General features: G+C 32.7%; 1 protein-coding gene across 2 annotated transcripts in view; it reads left to right on the forward strand.

Annotated features, from left to right (window-relative positions):
* The window catches only part of USP25 (ubiquitin specific peptidase 25), a 139,021-nt gene that overhangs the window by 23,937 nt on the left and 95,898 nt on the right, over nt 1-19,186 (forward strand). For both annotated transcript variants that reach the window (XM_059921381.1, XM_059921383.1), the window contains exons 3-4: nt 2,022-2,166; nt 13,377-13,500. In XM_059921381.1, the coding sequence (XP_059777364.1) occupies nt 2,022-2,166; nt 13,377-13,500 (269 nt within the window). The remainder of the gene's footprint in view (nt 1-2,021; nt 2,167-13,376; nt 13,501-19,186) is intronic.

The raw sequence follows: 19,186 nt of genomic DNA on the forward strand, positions 1-19,186 counted from the left end.
GCCACTGTAAGTATTTGGAGAGGAAGCAAAAGTGTTGTACCTCAATTTTTATGATTATGACATTTAGATGATTGCCAGTCCTTTCTTTATTCTGCTAAATATGATTAAATCATTCCATGTCTATTTTCAGAAATTGCCTTTCCCGTTCTGTATCACTGAGTGTGGGGCTACACCCATTACTTTGTCAGGGCAAATTTGGGGAATTCGCTTTTTTATTTTTTTTTTTTAACTTGGGAAACACATAGTATATGCTAAATTAAATAAACGTAAAAAATTAAATTATTGTCCGCATTTCCTTTGAGGTAGGTTGTGTGACCATGGTTTTTTTTTTTTTCTTTTTAAACTTTTGTTTCAGTTACCAGTATCTGGGGAGGAAAACAGTGTACTTAAACCTTAATTGTTGCTCAATATAAATTTGTAAGATGTTTAATAATGAGTTGACTCTCTCAGCAATATACTGACAAGGAGTCTACTTTTGGGAGCCGCAATGTCATTGATCGATTTTAGCACTTTTACTGTATTTTATTTTGAGAATTTATTTATACCTCCAAAGTAAGTGTAGATCCCTGCTGCATTCAGTTTATTATTATTGTATGAGAGAGTATATGGAAAGCCCTTAGCACATTTCTTGGCACATAGCGTTCAATAAATGTTAGCCATTGTTATTACAATTATTTTACGACTAGTTTACTTATCTAACTATAGACTATGCTAAACCCATATTTTGGATGATTCATTTAAGAATCTTATAACGGTTGTGACAGATAACAAAGTTTAAAACAGCGGTGCTTTTCAGACTGCACTCTTACTTTTTTCTCTCCTCAAAGGCTGCTAGAATTGGAGTTAGGATGGGTTGGGGACTTCATTCTTCCAGTTGCTCAGGCCTCAAATCTTGGAATCATCCTGTTCTTTCTCCTTTTATCCCTCCCCACGTTTAATATAATAGCAAATAATGTTGGACTCTCTGCTTGTACCCATTCTCTCCTATAGTCTATTCCCAGCATACAGCCAGAGTAATCCTTTTAAAGTGTAAGTCATACCATGTCATTTCTGTCCAAAACCTTCCACTGGCTTCCTATTATGCTTCGTGTGTATGCTAAACTTCTAAAGGCCTACGTAGTATTGTGGGTTATGGCCTTCTGTTACAAAGATAACTTCATTACTAATATCTGGATTTCATAATGTGGTTTCAGTGAGCTGTCATAGAGCTAGCGTTATATTTATTGTTAACTGTGGAGAGAATATAGAGATAAGTGGGCAAGTCTCTTCTCATTTTGCTATTTCAAAAAATTCTTAGTTTTTTAGCATCTGTTTTCTTCTAAATTAACTTTAGAATAATTTTGTCCAGGTATACTTTTTCTTTTTTTTTTTAACATCTTTATTGGAGTATAATTGCTTTACAATGATGTGTTAGTTTCTGCTTTATAACAAAGTGTCCAGGTATACTTTTGATGAGAACTACATACAATTTATACATTTAATTTGGGTAGGATTTTCCTCTTGATAGTATTGAGTATTCCTAGGAGTTCTGTGTGTCTTTCTATCAAGCTTCAGACCATTTTGCTGTTTTCTTCTTATGAGTCTTTGATATTTGCTTGTTAGTTTGCCTCTAGGTAGGCATTCAGCATACACACTAAAGGGAATATCTTTTATTGTCCTTGTTTGCTGAAGTACTATTTTAAATATTTATTTTTCACCCTTTTATGTGGCCAGTTCCAGAAAACATTTTTTAGTTTGTTCATTTGTTTAGGAGTGTAAGTTATGATTGGATAATTAGTTATAGAATTGATTTTTACATTATATTAGTAGTTTTAATTAATAGAAAAAGGAATTACTATTTATGTAGTCTACTTTGTTTACAGTGAATTTATACTGTAAAATTAAGAATCACATAGAATAATTTTAAATCTGAAAATGATTTTTACTATTAGTATTAGTTGTTATGGAGAAAATTACATAATTATATGAGAATGTATAGAGTTATTCCAAAATATTTGATGTTCCGTTCTTGATATTTGAAGGATAGTAACGGAAACTTGGAACTAGCAGTGGCTTTCCTTACTGCGAAGAATGCCAAGACCCCTCAGCAGGAGGAGACAACTTACTACCAAACAGCGCTACCTGGCAATGATAGATACATCAGTGTGGGAAGCCAAGCAGATACGAGTAAGTTTACTTCTCTTTCTTAATATTTTAATTAGAATGTAATGAAAAATTTTTCTTGGAGCTGTGTTTTGTTTAAACAGAAGTGAAGAACAAAAAAGGAACGACTTCAGCTTTGGTTCTTTTTGGTGTAGTTGAAAGGCGCATATGTTTTTATTAGTTGCTATATTTGTTTTCAGTTGAGGAGTAAAAGGTTATATTTAAGTTGTATATCCTTTTATAAAACATATCATATCGTATTCATTGTTTTGAAATATGGAACATCTAAAGGTCTTACTCATTAAAGAAACAAAAGTTTCTAGAATTTTAAATGGGGCACAGTCATTTGTTTTATTGATGTTAAATGTTGGTAGAGATCTTAGTATTATTTTTGAAGATAAAGTATTGTTTCTAATTACTGATAGATTTACTGTTTAACAGAATTTTCCTTCCCTTAACTCCAACCCCTCTCCAGAATAAAGATCTTGGAAAAAGGCTTACTACAACATAACAAAATAAATAAATACACATATACACATACATACATATGGAAAATTTTACACGGGACTCTAATTTTTCTTCATAATATGAATAATTTATGCTTATATAGTTGAGTTTTGAAAAATATGTTCATTTATCTCTATCTCATTATGGTGTAATAACTGCATTATATAAAATGTAGGTATTTCTATGCATTCTGGATTTGAGAAGTTTGATTACTAACTTGTACTTAAAGAGAATTTTTGATTTTGTTTTATAGACTTTCTCAAAGTTAGGAAAAAACCAGGAAGATCCCATTCACATAGATGTTTATAGCTATTGATTGACATTAAATGCTGTTTAATGTTCATTGATAAAATATTTTAATTTCAAAATTTCAAGGTAATCTTAGTGTTTTTGCTCCCAAAATGGTCTTATGTCAGCCAAAGCTAGGATACTCCTATCTCACACATGTAATAGGTGATGGGAGAAGTTTTATGTATGTAAGACAGACTCAATTGCTGTGTCCAAGTTCAAGACAAAGTGTGGTTTGGCCCCTATCTACATCTCTACCTTCATTTTCTACTGTTTTCCTCCTCTCACTTTACACTGTGATAATACAGAATAGATTGGAAGTTCTCATTCACCCAGTGCTATTTAATTTCTTCTGTCTTTACACTTGTTGTTCCTTCTGTCTGGAATCCCCTCCAGCCTTTATCCTTAGCCTAATTTCTTCTGATGTTATAAGACTTAGCTTAAGAGCTGCTGGCTCTAGAATGTTTCCTCTAGCCTCCAAGGGCTTTTCTGACACCCAGAGCATACTTCTGTCTTAACAGGTACTGTGCTATTTTGAAATTACTTGCTGTGCCTTTCTTGCTTACCAAACTAAACTTAAAAGGGCAAGAGACCATTGGTAGTCCCACCATTATAATAGGATGTTATTGTTTCTCAAAAAGTGTTTGTTGAGTTGTTTTTGATAATATGTGTAAAAAAGCTGTTTTGAAACCATTGAACGTTCTCTTGAACAGGGTTGAGAAGCTTGTTATAAGAAGTTGGAAAAAAGAGAAGTGGTATAAATAGAGGAGGAATTAGTATGTGAGAATAACGTATCTTTCAAGGTTCTGAGACTTGGGAGGAAAATGAAATTAGGTAGAAAAAGGAAAAAAAGAAAGATTTTGACTGAAGACAGCTGGTTAAAATGGAGACAAAACTGAGTAAACATGGTGCAGTGTTCTAGTTGAAAGGATGGAAAGATTTTAGAACGATAGCTGTGAACTCAATATAGATGGTAGACTTTGAGACGTGGGACAGCATATATAGATTTGCAGGGGAGAATTAGGATTATAAGACTGTCATTAAAGATGATGTCTTATTTGCTGTGTGAAAATTAGAAAATATTGTTTAAGTCACATGTTAACACCTGTTAAAGACTTTTGACAAGGAATAGTGAAAATGTTATGGACAAAAAGAGAGATTTGATTAGGTGCTCTTAGGGAGAAAGCAACCTGATTTCAGAAAGCATGTGTCCCATTTGTTGATAATTGAAAAAAATTTTTTTTGTGTGTGTGTATGTGTGTAGCTCTCAGAAAATATGCACTAAGTGCTTTCATATTCCACTTGAAAGAAATGGTAGAGAGATGGAGTTTCTGGTTTCATCTTATTATCTTATTGAGCAAATTGCTTGTTGTTGTGGTTTCTTTGTTGATAAAATGAGCTATCCTTCTAACCAGGATGCTAATTCATATTTAATAATTGAATAATTTGGATAGTGCATTCATAAAGTTGGTTTGAGATTACTGAGAAAAAAACTTGTAGAAATATAGTGGGGTGATTGTATTATAATAGTATTAGTATTAAACTGAGAAAAATATAGCTGATGAGGTGACAGTAGTTCTTTTCTATTTAACAAATTTGTGCCATCTTTCATAAAGTTCGAAGAAGTACAACTGCCTTTAGGAAATAGTCTTTATTCAGCATTTAAATTTAGTAGTGCCATAATAATACTACAAGTGTTATGACACTTGTATAATACCAAGTGTTACAAGGTTTAAAACTGAGAAAGTAAGTAGATGTCATGCATTCAGCAGATTCTTTAAATTACTATGCTGTAATTGCTGAGGAGAAATGAAATCTCTGTATTTTTAATTCTTGGATGGGGTGGTAAAACATGGGAAGGATAGAAAATAATTATAAATGAATATATATATTCAAACTCAGGCCTCTTCTTGGAGAAAACTCTGTAAGTGCTGAAGGAGTGTGGAGTATTGGAGTGATCAGAGTGTGAGGAAGTTTTCAAGGGATTGTTCTAGATATAAAACCCTTTTTGAGCATTTTCTCAATTTTATGTGAAATGCATTGTTACTTGAAAATTGACCATAGTCGAACTTAATTCTTGCAAATATGGTAAGGGTTTTTATTTTTTCAATTTCTTCTTCTTTTTTTTTTTTTAAGTATAAAGTCTGTTACAACCAGGCTAAAGCATAAACAAAGCCTTGCTAACTTTAAGTGTGTCATCTGTTGGTTGTAGTGCTGACAAAACATCTATATTTTGAGATAAAAGTCTCTAATGCTAAATATATAATGGTTCTTTATTGTTATAAGCTAGAATATAGCTTATAACTGAAGGTCTCTTTTAGAAGATCTAAAATACATGTTTTTTTGATGACTAGAAAAATTTAGCTTTCAAACTAATATCCCATAGAAGTCACTTTTGGGGTTGCTGGGAAATTTTCATATACCCAAGTATATCAGAAGAGAAAGCAAATTATGTCACTTGATTAGAACACATATTTGTGAACTTTAATATTGACGGAGTAATTACATTTTCAATTGTTGGCCTTCTCAGTGTATTTTTACCTTTCATTTTTGAGAGAAAACGGAAACATTTCAAGGAAAGCTTGTACTCTGCATAATAAGGAATTAGAAAGTATTGCTTTGGTAACATTCCATACTGTAATATAATACTCTGTTGAATTCTGGGAAAAGACCCAAACCATTTTGTAGTACTGTTAGCAAAAATTTGAGGCACCTTTTTAAATTACTTATATCTCCTGTCTAGACTGGATATTGTGAATTGTCAAATGAGTGCCTCCTACCTCTCGCTTAAATGAGAAATAAAATTACTGTGTTAGGAGTTTTGCAGTTAAAAATGCAAAGGGAACTAGGAAACAATGCAAGATATTGAGATATCATAGGTGTATTTAATAATCAGAGAAGAGATTGTGTGAAGTCTTTGTGTCATGGCAAACTCTGTCATAGACATGACCATATAAGGCTTTTGCCCAATTTGAAATCAAATAGTAATATTCTTTCTTTCATGACCATTAAATTCTTTTGAACTTCTTTAAAACAGGAAAAAAAAACGGTATATACCCACCAGAACGAGATGTGCTACAATTGAGCAATCAAAGTATGGATCAAAAGATAAGAGGGATTTGGGTAGGTAATTTTAACACAGAAAATAATGCCGCATATTGGCTTAAGTTTTAGAGAAATTAGTATCACACATTGGAGTGAGTGTTAAGTGGTAGACCCTTCAAAAATGTAGAATCACTGTATTTTTTTTTTTTTAAGACACACTGTATTTTTTTCTTTTATCCTTCAAAAGAACTTGAATTATTTGGTAAGGATTGCATAGAAAGTGAGAAAAATGTTGAAGTTCTGTCCTAGAACTCTAATCTTGGTTATATTGCTTGGCTAGCCTAAAAGTGATTTAAAGCACATTTCATAAATAGATCCCAGTCTAGTGCTCTCATCCCTGCTGAGGGCAAATCACTTATGTTAAGCAGTTTAGGATTTTATTAATTGAACACTGATATTTTTCCCATTCACCAAATTTGTTAAACAAGCATCTGCAGATAGAAAAAAAAAAATTAGTGAAATGGAAGTTAAGTCTTTTTCTGTAGAGATTTCTAATGCATAAAACTATTTTGATGATTCACCAAAAGTCAATGTTAAACTTAAAAATGAGATGCTACAATGGTATGAAAATTACTTGTAACTGATTGGATGCAATTAGACTTACATTCTATATTAGACATACACTGTAGAATTACTTGTATAACTTTATGAATTTTCTTTAACTTTAGGACAGAATGATGGCCATGGGCCTTTGCACTTTTTGTTGACTAATATAGAATGTTAACTTTTAATTTTTTCCAAGTTGGAAAACACAGTAAAATAGATGACAAAAATCAAGAATGGCTCCTTTATTATTACTTTCCTTACTCACTAATGCTGCCATTATAAATTTAGCAGCTATTATTAAAAACAGAGCAAGACCATTTAGAGCTGAGCTGTTCAATACAGTTGCCAATAGTTACATGTGGAGACTTAAATTTAAACATAAAATTAAGTAATACTGAAACTCAGTTTTTTCCATTGCCATACATACATTTAAAATGGTCAATAGTAGTCACATGTGACTAGTAGCTACCTTATTGGACAATACGGATAATAGTACATTTCCATCATCACAGGAAGTTCTATTGGACATCACTGTTTTGGAGAATCTGAGTTTAGCAATGAGAAGATTGGAAAAGTAGGAACATGTTAAGAGAACTGACTGACGGTAGGGGAGAATGGGAGAGTGGGATGAGCAACACAATTTACGTTGCTTATGTCTTCTTGATTTTAAGTATTCCTTTAACATGATACTTTATTATGCTATTTGTCCTTTTACTAGAAAAAATTTTGGATAAAGTATATATTCTCAAGTATTCTAACTAGTGCCACTGTGGAGATGACTCATTAATTTTTATTTCTATTCCATAGTCTAGATATTAACCTTTATTTGCTTAACAAATATTTATTGATTGCCTAATATGTGTCAGGTACTCTTTTAGGCCATTAAAAGATCAAAAAATGTCTCCGTTTACATGGAAAGACAGACAGTAAACAATAAATAAATATTGTCAGATAATAGTAAGTTCATGAAGAACAATAGAGCAGGGTAGAGGGACAGAGGCTGGCAGGGGTGAGGTTGTAGTTCAGACATGGGGTGTGCTATTTTAGATGGAAGGTTGGTTGGGAAGTGTCTCATTTATACAGATACCTGAGGAAGTGAAGGCGGGAACCTCAAGGATGTCTTAGAGAGGTGTGTCCCAGGCTGGGGTCTTGAGGTAGGAGTATGTTTTCGGCTCAGGAGGTGAATGGTGAGGACAACAACCGTGGTTGAAGCAGAGTGAGAGTGGGAATGGTATTTTTCTCATTTCCAATCTGCTGACCATCTCTTTCTTCATATTTGCTTTTTTCTCTTAAGGGTATCCCTGTCCTTTTGGTGGGCCAGAGAGTTTTTCTGCTCTGGTACCTACTCTTATTACAACTCTTCTCAAACTCTTATTCAGCACTTTTAACTCCTCTAACTCCCAAAACAGTTATTTCTACTCATATCACTCCCCTGCCTAGAAATCGTTGCTGGTGGTAAATATAAGCTTGGCTTATTAAAAATAAAAAAGTGTTTTCCCTAGGTTTAGCCTTATGTAGGTAAGGAAAATAATGAAAGAACTTTTTTTTTCTAAAATAAAAATCTTTGCGTATATTCAATTAGATTATGGGCTAAATTGGCTCTTGTGAACTAACTTGGAAGCCTCATGTCATTTTATATACCATTTTCATGAGAAAAACTGAGTGATAAACAATTCATACATTTGAAGTCTAATTTATTGTTAAGTTGATGACTTTCTGTGTTTTGGAGTTAGCAGAGAAATGTTTGGTAGTTGGTGTGTAAGTTTTTAGAAAGTGGAAGATTTATTAGGGTGGATGTTATGTTTTGGTATATATATTTCTGACTTTACAGGAAAAAATGTTTTATTTTGGTCAATCTTGAAATGTTGTAGATTACTGTTCATAGGCTTTTGTAACGTGATTTTCTACAGTGTTATTCAACTGGCACTAACACACTTGTGCCCTTGAATTCTGTTCACACTAATGCTAATACTAATACAGGAGGGAGGATTGGTTCAAACAAAGTTTGGTGTTTTACCAAGGTCCTCCCTTGGCATTGACAGAAAAATATTCATAGTACTTTGGTACTTGGATGGAATTTTTACAAAGGCTAAGTTTTTATAGTTGACTTTTGCCAATTAGAAATTGTTTACTGCTAAGCTTATTCTCTGTTCCTTTTTGAATAAACACATAAGAAAATCATAGAGGGCTATTTTATAGTTTATTACATATTTTACAGAAATCATTCTATTAAACTCCTGAAAAATAAATTTAGGATTAACCATTCTATTAAAATAAAGTTTTATTTTCTTAATATCTGTGCTTAAAATCATATGTATTTGGTATGTGAGTAGGTTATAATAATTCAAGATTTCTATATTGTTCTAAAATGACCTATGGAAAGAAGAAGCTTTATGAAGTAATGGGAACATCATGGAGAAAATTATTGTAATTATAGTGAAACTACAAATAATAAATAAACCTTCTCCATCGCTTAAAGGAACAAATCCCAGCTTTTCAGTTAAGAACTGATAGTCTGTGGTCAGCTAACCTTTCTAGCATTAAAGACTATAATTGCTTGTTTCTTCCTCTCATCATACTTATAATACTTCTGACACCAGATATGTGAGTTTTTTCCCCCCACACACTACCAATTCTCCAACAGCAGCTGGGTGTTCTACAATGCTGATACCATCTGCCTGGAGTTAGCATCAGACCCCACAGGCTAAATGCTCAGTCCCATAAGATTGCCCCTACCTTAGACACCAATCACAAGTAGTGGGTCCCCAGGTTACCCACATTCTGTCTGACTTGGCTACAACAAATTGGGGGTTCTCAAGACCCCCTCAAGTTTGATAATTTGGTATAATGGCTCATAACTCAGGGAAACACTTACTTTTACTGGTTTATTATATAATAAAGACTATGATAAAGTATGTACAGCCAGATGGAGAGGTATATAGAGTAAGGTCTGGAAGGGTCCCAAGCCAGGAGTTTCTGTCGTGTGGAGTTGGGGTGCACCACCCTCCTAACATGTGGACATGTTCACCAACCTGGAAGCTCTCCAAACCTTGTACTTTAGGGATTTTTATGGAGGTTTCATCAGGTAGGCCTGATCGATTATTAACTTAATCTCCAGTCCTTATGTCTCCCTGGAGGATGGGAGGTAGGGCTCAAAGTTCCAAGCTTCTCATCAGGGCTTAGTCTTTCTGATGACCAGTGGCCCACCCTGAAGCTAGTTAGGAACCCACCAAGAGTCACCTCCTTAGAGCAAAATATGTTCCTATCAAGCTAGGAAATGCCAAGTGATATAGGAGCTCTATGTCAGGAACTGGGTCAGAGACCAAATATTAGAACAGAAGATGCTCCTAGTGTCTTATCTTGCTCTTTGAATGGATTGTTTATCCATGCATGATTTAATAACACAGCACATTGGTAATTTGGCAAAGGTTTCCTTCCAAATGTTGGAAGAAAGTCTACATTATAAAACAAATAGAAATTGTTAATATCACTTGATTTCACCAGAAAAGCGTTTAAGTATTGGGAAGATGTCAAGCTCATAGTGGTAGAAACAAGTTTTCTGAAGTTTCAGTTTTTGCTTGAAAATTCCATGCTAATCATTGGCAACAAATACTCTTCATTTGTTCTTCAAGTGACAGGCTCACTTTATTTTTCAGAAAATGTCTGCCAAATACTGACGTCTGAATAATCATAGTTTGTAGTTTGTCAGTTGTTCTTTCAAGTAAAAATAGTGCTCCATGAAAAAAAATCAGTTCAGCTTGCAACTCAAGCAGTGTACTAGTGTTTTCTTTACCAACAGCATACTTTGGATATAGAGCAGAAGTACTATGCATACTTTCTATTTTGTCACATAGAATTAAAAGAACATGTAAAACAATGTTTGTGATTTAATAAAATTAGTTTCCTCATTTTATCAAGGATTTAAGAGAGACTGGCTTTTTTTTTTTTGAATAATGGGTATGCATAGTTGTAATGTAATTAACTTGATGCTACTGCCTTGATTTGTGCTAAGATGCTGTGGTTTTATGCACTGTTGTTTTGCATAATCACTGCAAATGTGACCCCAGTAGGAAAGGCACATAACATCTTAGTATTATTATGAGAGTATTTTTTACTTAAGGAAACCCTTCCTTCATAGGGTCATTGGGATCCCAAGGATCCATGGATTACACTTGGGTACTGCTAGTATGGAGGAAAGACCACTGGACTTAATAGTTTGAAGACTTAAATTTGAAGCCTGTGTACCATTCTTTATTATACTATTAGACTTCATTTCTTGCAACTTCAGTTATCTCATTTATGAAATAGGGTTAAAAGCATCTTGCCTAGTTTTTTGCTTTTGTGTTGCTTGAGTTACGACTGCTAAATTATGAAAAGTTTTAAGTATAACTTGTTGCCATTTCTACGTGAGTTCTGCTCTAGCCAGTTTGGTTTACTTGTCAGTCATGAAACAGTAAACACTCTAGATAGTTCCAAAGAAGAAATTTAATACTGGGAACTAGGTTCTTAAAAAAAAATCAGTGGAAGCAATGGAGGAAGGATCTCTAGCTCAGCTTTCTGAAATGACTCCTAGATTCTTGCAGGACTGGCCAGCCAGGGAAGCCATTCTGTCTGCCACAGTCAGGAAGATAATGAATCAGGAGACTGCCTTTGGGGGGTTCAAGAATGTACATAGCTCTATAGCTGCTGCCCAGGGAACAAGCAGCCAGGATTAGGTAACTGCCACTGAGCTGTGCCTGGGCATTGGAGTGCAGAGTCTGGTTACCACTTCTATTCTATCTTTTGACATACCTGAAGCTGTAAATTGGATACTGGATTGCTACTGTGGAACGGCCCACATCAGTTCAGTCATGCTGGAGAAAAACAGCCAAAAGCAGCAGGATAGTGGCTTCCCCCCTCAAGTCTGCCTTCCAAATCTCATGCTAATGCATCCGATTGGTGGAACCTAAATTTTATCCAGAACCATAACTGCAGGTGAATCAGGAAAATAGGTTTGTTTGTTTTAATCTTTTCAGCTTCTGTAGTTGTAGAAGGCACACAAGGAGGATGAGAGATTGGAGTCTGAGGGCTAATTGATCGTGTCCCCAAAGCCTGTTTTTCTGCTTCTTTGTGATTTTCAAGTTATTTTCTTTACTTCCATTATTCTCTCTTTACTCATCCAAGTTCTAGTCATTATTTAATGACCATGGTAGTTCTCGTTTTTATGAGGCCACTTCATGCCTCTCCAGTCCTAGCTTCTTTATCAATATTTCCGCTGGACTGAATGACTACACCCAGGTGATATCCATCTACAGCTGTGGTTTGGTGGACTTGGAATTTGTAAACCAGAATTAGGAAACCTTTGGCCTGCTGACGTACGTATGCATGCGCCATCATTTCACTTGCTCTATAACTCTGTTGCACATTCTACTTGACTGAATTTTTTGGACCCTACTTACTACATTTTTGTGAGGTTTTGTTATACTCTCTAAGAACATTAAAAAAATCTTCCGTGGCCAACTGTTATTTTTAATATTTTTAATATTCTCATAAGCTGCTGTTTGGAGAAAAAAGTGTATATAACAATAGAAGTAGACTTTTGAAACTATCAGTATACTTTATTTTTTATTAAGTGCAAAATTTTTTTTTCTAGTAGTTATATATAACTACTAGATGTAGCCAGATGGTAAAATGCAGACACTTTATCTCCCATCCCCAACCCTTTTGTTTGTTTCCCTCTTATAATATTCTAAGATTACAGAGAAAAAAATTAATTTTAACATGTCTCGAATACAAATAAACAAAATGATTATAAAACTTGTCCAGAATACCAACCAGCATAATCCCAACTATGAAAAGATAAGGTAGTAACAGCTATACTTCTTTCTCTTTCTCATCCCATTATTTTGTAATATCCTACTTAACAACATGTTATGGTCTATCATTGTTTAAATGATAATAGGAGTATTACTGACATCTTTTGAGATAAGGAAATAAATCGATGTATATTGGGAAATTGGATTAAAAATCAGTTTTTTTGGATGTGGTAATAGTTGTAGACTTTATTCTTTGGAAGAAGAACACTTACAGCATCTAACTACTTTATTTTATTCTAACAAAGGAAAACCTGTCATTTACTTGCATATTTTTCTTTTTTCTGAAATGAAAACTTTTTTTTTAATTAAAAGGAATGCATAGAACAGAAAATAGAAAGTGAAAGATCCTTATACTTCCTTCTCCCCATAACCCTCCTCATCAGAATTAACCACTGTTAACAGCTTCATACATTCGTCCAGACTTTAAAAGTGTATATAAATATAAATATATATGGTCAATTAGTTTCTGAAACATAGTTTTTGAGAGCTCATTTAATTATTATACTTTGATAAATGTCTAGGTAGTATAGCCGACTGTAATGTGTGTGTATTTGGGTTAACTTCAGAAAGCATATATGTAAATGTTTAATTATGTTGGCTTCAATTTTTGTTGTTAAAGAACCTGTTTTTAGCAATCTTTCTGCTTATTAGCTTTTAATCAGAGACTTCATAGTAAATATTGAGATTCCTCTGTAATGAAAAATATTTATACTCTTAATTGCTTTAGGTATATTTTATAGAGAAGAACATTAAATTTCAAAGTATAACCAATTTAAAAAGTGTTTGCATTCTCTTCAGAGAGGCTCTTATACAGAATTAAGTTGGTGCTGACTTTGATTGGAAAGGGTATATTGGGTATAAAATCTCCATTATAAGAATTACCTTTCATTTTGTTTGACTTTTAATTTTGAGAAAGATAGTTTTGCTTTTCAGATGTGATTGATCTCACTGGAGATGATAAAGATGATCTTCAGAGAGCAATTGCCTTGAGTTTGGCGGAATCAAACAGGGCATTCAGGGAGACTGGAATAACTGATGAGGAGCAAGCCATTAGCAGGTAAAAATATAATTTGTATAAAGTAGATATAAATACTATTTATAATAGAAATAATAATTGACTTTAATTTGAAGAGGCACAAATATATACTTTGCAATTCTAAATAAACTATTAATAAACTTAGTATTGTTTTAATATTTTATGTAACCCAGAATTTCTTATTCTAGATCCAATTGCATTTGAAACTTAGATTGTTTTTAGGATTTTGGAGTGACGTTGTGGGGCATTAAATTTAGGTATATATTTTAATATTTCTTTGATTTTTTTTCTTCCCCTAATTCCTTTTAGATACATTGTCCAATTCAATTTATAGTCATTTATGGCCAGGGTCAAGAAACTTTTTTCTGTAACATGCCAGTGGTAAATATTTTAGGCTTTGTCAGCCATCTGGTTTCTGTTACATTTGCTCAACTCAAGTGTTGTAGTGTAAAAGCAGCCATCGATAATGCATAATTTAATGAGTGTGGCTGTGTTCCAGTAAATCTCGATTTACAAAAACAGACGGCCAGCTGGATTTGGCCCATGGGCCATAGTTTGCCAACTTCTGATCTATGATATGATAGTATATTTATAGGTTTTTTTTTTTTTTTTAAAGAAATAAGCAAGATTCCAAGATGTGTGATGGAATGCATCTTTTGATTTAATTACCAAAACTTTTTAGTTTGAAAAAATTTGATCCACCAAAGGATTAAATAAGTTTGATTTAAAAAAAAAAACTTTAAATTATAACTAAACATAATCTTCTAAAAAACTCTTTGGAGCCAATGGTAACTTTATCTTACTGAAGAAGAAATTTATCTTTTAAGAGGTTAAATGATTTTCCAAAGGTACACAGCTAAGATGGGTCTTATGACTCCAGTGTTCTTTTCCCCTGTTAACAGAGTTGTTTGGTAGCAGAATGTACCAGCTTTCTTAGATAATTTCCCTTGGCACAATATTAATAGTACATTTCTTTCTGAGTAATCTGAGATTACCGTAGGAGATGCCTCAAAATGCTATGTTTAGCAAAGGCACATAATTTTTTGTAGTAATACTTTTTAATGTCTTTGTTACTTTGGAAACTGCTTTGTATAATAAGATATTAAGATGGCAAGACTTAATTAAAATTCATTATCCTCTTTCGTTGTGGCTAATATCATTTAATGCCAGTAATTTTAAATGAAAACCAAAAGTACATGTGCTATTTTTAGACATTTTATTTAGGCTTATTTTTTGAAGGATTTGGAGAAACTATAAAGTTAGATTTTGTCTTATAAAAATGAATTGGAATGAAATATTTGTCTTGAATAATTATAAAATTTGATAATACTTAAGCTTTATGAGAAATATTTTAAACATGAAATACATCAGTTGCAATTCATATTTAAGGGGAATGATAATCTAGTATGTGAAAAAGAGATTATAAAATAGAATATATACTATGATACAAATATTTTTAAATGTATATATATTTAGATATATGTTAGTTTATATTAGTACATAAATAGAAAAAAGTCTGGAGGATTATATACCAAGTAGTGTCAGTAGTTTTGTATCCTGTGCTTTCTAATTAAAATAACATAATAATTAGATAATCAGTAAAAAAAAAAAAAATAAAAGTTAAGGAATTTAGATTATTCCTAATCTCTATTACATACAATATATGTTATATATTCTTTAAGATACTAATTTTTGTCCAAGTGGAAAAAAAACTCATTAAGATAATGCCCTTTTTTTCCCTTGATCTTTTAATTTTAATAAACTCTTAAAATAGTAAATATTTTGCAAGTATTTGTATTGTAGATAGCATTGCAGAGAATTGGTATAGTGTAATATGACAAAATTTTATGTAAAATTATACTCAGAAGTAAAAAAAATATTAATTTACTGTTGCAGAATGTAATTTTTTTCCTTGATATGCGTAGATTTTATAATATATAGTTAACAAAAAAAGTTAACTGCAACATTCAGTAAATAAGCACATTTATATATCATATTGTATTAGAAATAAGGGAACATGAGAATTCTAGTTAAGCATTTGACAAATATAACATTGCATGAGTTTTATTAAGGCTTAGACTCTAAATTCAAAAGGGAAAATGATGAATTTTTTAAGGAAAACATTTATATATTATGCTTAAAAGTAAATTTATTTGTTCATTACCTAGTAAGTTCAGATGACAAAATCTTGCCAAATAAAATCCTAGAATCATTTAACTATGGTTGTATTTCAGTAACATACTTTAATATGAATTCACACATTTGGAATACTGAGTTATTGTGTATAACTAGATGAGATAAAACCTTTTTACATCTTACAATCCTGTGTTCCGGCACCCATAAATTTCATGGTAAAATTTCTTAAGTTGAACATTTTAGAAGTGTACTTCTTAATATAATTACTTCATTTGGAATACTGAGTTATTGTGTATAACTAGATGAGATAAAACCTTTTTACATCTTACAATCCTGTGTTCCGGCACCCATAAATTTCATGGTAAAATTTCTTAAGTTGAACATTTTAGAAGTGTACTTCTTAATATAATTACTTCTTAATGTCAGGATTGGATGCATTTATTATAATTATCTTAGTTATCACTGCACAGACAGGGAACAAGTAGAGTGTGGATAGTAGAAATTTGTTAATAAACTGCATTGTGGCTAGTTTGTGTCTAGCATATTTGTTGTGAAAATGGCTTGCCTCATGAAATGACTTTGAATAAGTTGGGTAGAAGGTAGGGCTAGGTTCTAGTTAAAATTGTTACAAAGAGCACACCTTCAACAGTTTCAGGAAACATGGTAGACTAAAACAGATTTTCTAGTGGAAACAACCAGAATGTGTTGTTTCTGTTGGATGTAAAATATTTTAATATCTCTTGAAAGTATTATAGAATTGTTAAGATAGTAAGGGCTATAATCAGACTAAATCAAAGTGAAAGCTGGAACCCAAAGAAGTAAGTTCGGAATGCTGAAAGTCACTTTTTGACATGATGACATTTGCTTGTGTGTATAAATTTGAATTTCAGTTTTGATATCCTTGTTGAATGTGGGAAAAAGAAGTTAAAGGCCATTGTCTATATTAGGTGGGAAGCTTTAACAGGAAATCATTCCCCTCATAAAGTTATGTCAGTGGATGACATATTCACAATAAGGGTAAATCAGAACTATCCCTCCTCTGAAACCCCTATAATACTACAAAGACAGTTGCCTTAGCTATGAGGAGTGTTGTTGGAGGGGATGAGATTTGCCCATGAGAAGTTGTACCATGTTTGTACAGCTGAAATTTGTGTCACTTTAATGATTCAATAAATCTTTACTTGAAAAAGGACTGTGAAAATATCTTCTAGAAATGAAAGTAAGAATTACTACAGTAAAAAAAAAAAGAAAAAGAAAAAACAGAACACAGGTTTAATAGCAGATTAGAAATAGCTAAAGAATGTATTAGTAGACTGTAAGCTATATGAGAAGAAATTATCCAGTGTGTAACAGATAGCTAAAAAGATAAATAATATGGAGAAAGGTTGAATGACACGGAGAATAAAATGAGTAGGTCTAACATACATTAATCGGTGTTACGGAAGAAAAGGAGGGAGTGAGTCAGAGGCAAAATTTAAAGCGATAATCACAGAATTTTTTAGAAGTGAAGAGATAACTTGTAATTTCATGAGCCAACAAATCCCAATCAGAAAAATGAAAAGAAACCCATACATAAATTCATTATAGTGATACTCCAGAATACTTAAGACTGGGAAAATCTTAAAATTACTAAGAGGAAAAAGGTAGAATTATCCTAAAAATAGTGACAGTGAAAGTGACAAATGACACAAATTTACATAGCAGTTAGACACATGAAAATAATAAGTTGGACAAGTTAAAAGTGGACAAGTTGCCATGTTGGGTATGATGATAGATTATAGCAGTGGTGGTAATCTTTGTGGTGCAAGTTTGATGAGTCACCTCATTGGAGAACAGCCACCACTATATATCCAACACAATGGCTAAAATTAAAAAGACTGACAATATCAAATGTTGGCAAGCATGTAGAGCAGTTGGAAGTGTCATATATTGTTCATAAGAATGTATAATCATATAGCCACTTTGGAAAACTGGGAATTTCTAGTGTATTTCAACATATATTATGCTAGAACTTAGCATAGCCCACGTTTCCACTTCTAGGTATAGACCCTTGAGAAAGAAGCACATAGTGCCTTTACTGATAATAACTAAAAACTGTAAACAACCAAATATCCGTAAGAGCAGAATAGTTAACAGTGGTTGTATATTCACACAGTGGAATACTAAACAATGTAATGGAAAACATTTTCCTGGTACTTTAAAAAATGTGGAGGAATCCACAAAGCAACATGTTGAGTGAAAGAAACTTGACACAAAAGAGTAACTGCTGTGTGATTCCATTTATGTGATGTTTAAGGACAAGCAGAACTAGTTTATTGTGGTAGAAGTCAGAATGGTGATTATCTGAGAACTAGAGAGACACTATTGGTTGGGAAAGGGCATGAGAGAATTTTGGGGAATAATAGAAATTTTCTATATCTTGGTCTGGGTGGTGGTTACATGGGGGGTGGTATTCATTGGTAAAAATTTCACTGAACTATACATTTAGGGGTTGTGTATCTTATTATATGTAAATCACCTCAATAAAATACTCTTACCAAGAAAAGATGTATTTAGCCCTGTTGGTTGATAATCAGTACACAAAATGTTATGTTTTTATGTATAAGAAGGAATGATAAGGAGAAAATTTTAAAAGCTACCATTTATAACACACAAAACTATTAAAGACCAGGAATAAATCTAATAAGAAGTGTGCAAAAACTTCTAAGAAGAAAATTATTAAATAACACTGAGACATATTAATGAATATGGAAATAATTGGAAATGTATTGTGTTTCACAAATTGGAAGACTGAATATTGTAAAACCGGTCAGTTCTCCTTAAATTAACTTACGGGTTTAGTGCGATCACAATCAAAATACCAATAGATTTTTTTTAAAGGAAATGTAGAAGATGAATACTCCCTTCCTCCCTTCCTCCCTCCTTCCCTCCGTCCCTTCCTTCCTCCTTCTCTTCCTCCCTTCCACCTTCTTTTTTCTTTTCTTTTTGGTTGATCTGTATAGCTTAAATGATATGCATGTTTTCCAGTGAGTATGTTGCTTGCTTGAAATAGACTTAGATGATCCAAAGTGAAATGTTTTCTATAATGCAATTTAAATAACAATACAAAAGAAAACAAGCAAAAAAAAAAAGCCCTCAAAATCAGCACGATAAAATTCTACTAGGAACATGAACACTTACCATAAGTAAGTGCTTTAAAGATTCACTCAATACAGTGTGTGGAAGGAAAAGAGACAGCAAAACATTTTGTCATCTTTTTATATTGTTGAATGCCATGGTCATGACTGGTGTTGAGAAGATAAGGTGATTGTAGTTGGGGTTGGTATTTGTGGCTTTTGGGCTTGCCTTTTTCAGTATGCTACATTTTGTTCTAAGCTATTTCTGAGCTCTGAGATTTGCAGTGTTATTTTTTTATTCTCTCTCTCTACTTGCAGCCTTAATATCTGAAATGTAGCTATTGGCATACTTTACACTTTAAAGCTTGGGTAGAATCATTGGCTTCACTTTGTTTGGTGAGGCCAGGGAAGGAACCCTTATGAGGACTTGGCTTTATATAAAGCTTATATTAATA

Source organism: Balaenoptera ricei, chromosome 4 (assembly GCF_028023285.1).
Source record: "Balaenoptera ricei isolate mBalRic1 chromosome 4, mBalRic1.hap2, whole genome shotgun sequence".
Lineage (NCBI taxonomy): Eukaryota > Metazoa > Chordata > Mammalia > Artiodactyla > Balaenopteridae > Balaenoptera > Balaenoptera ricei.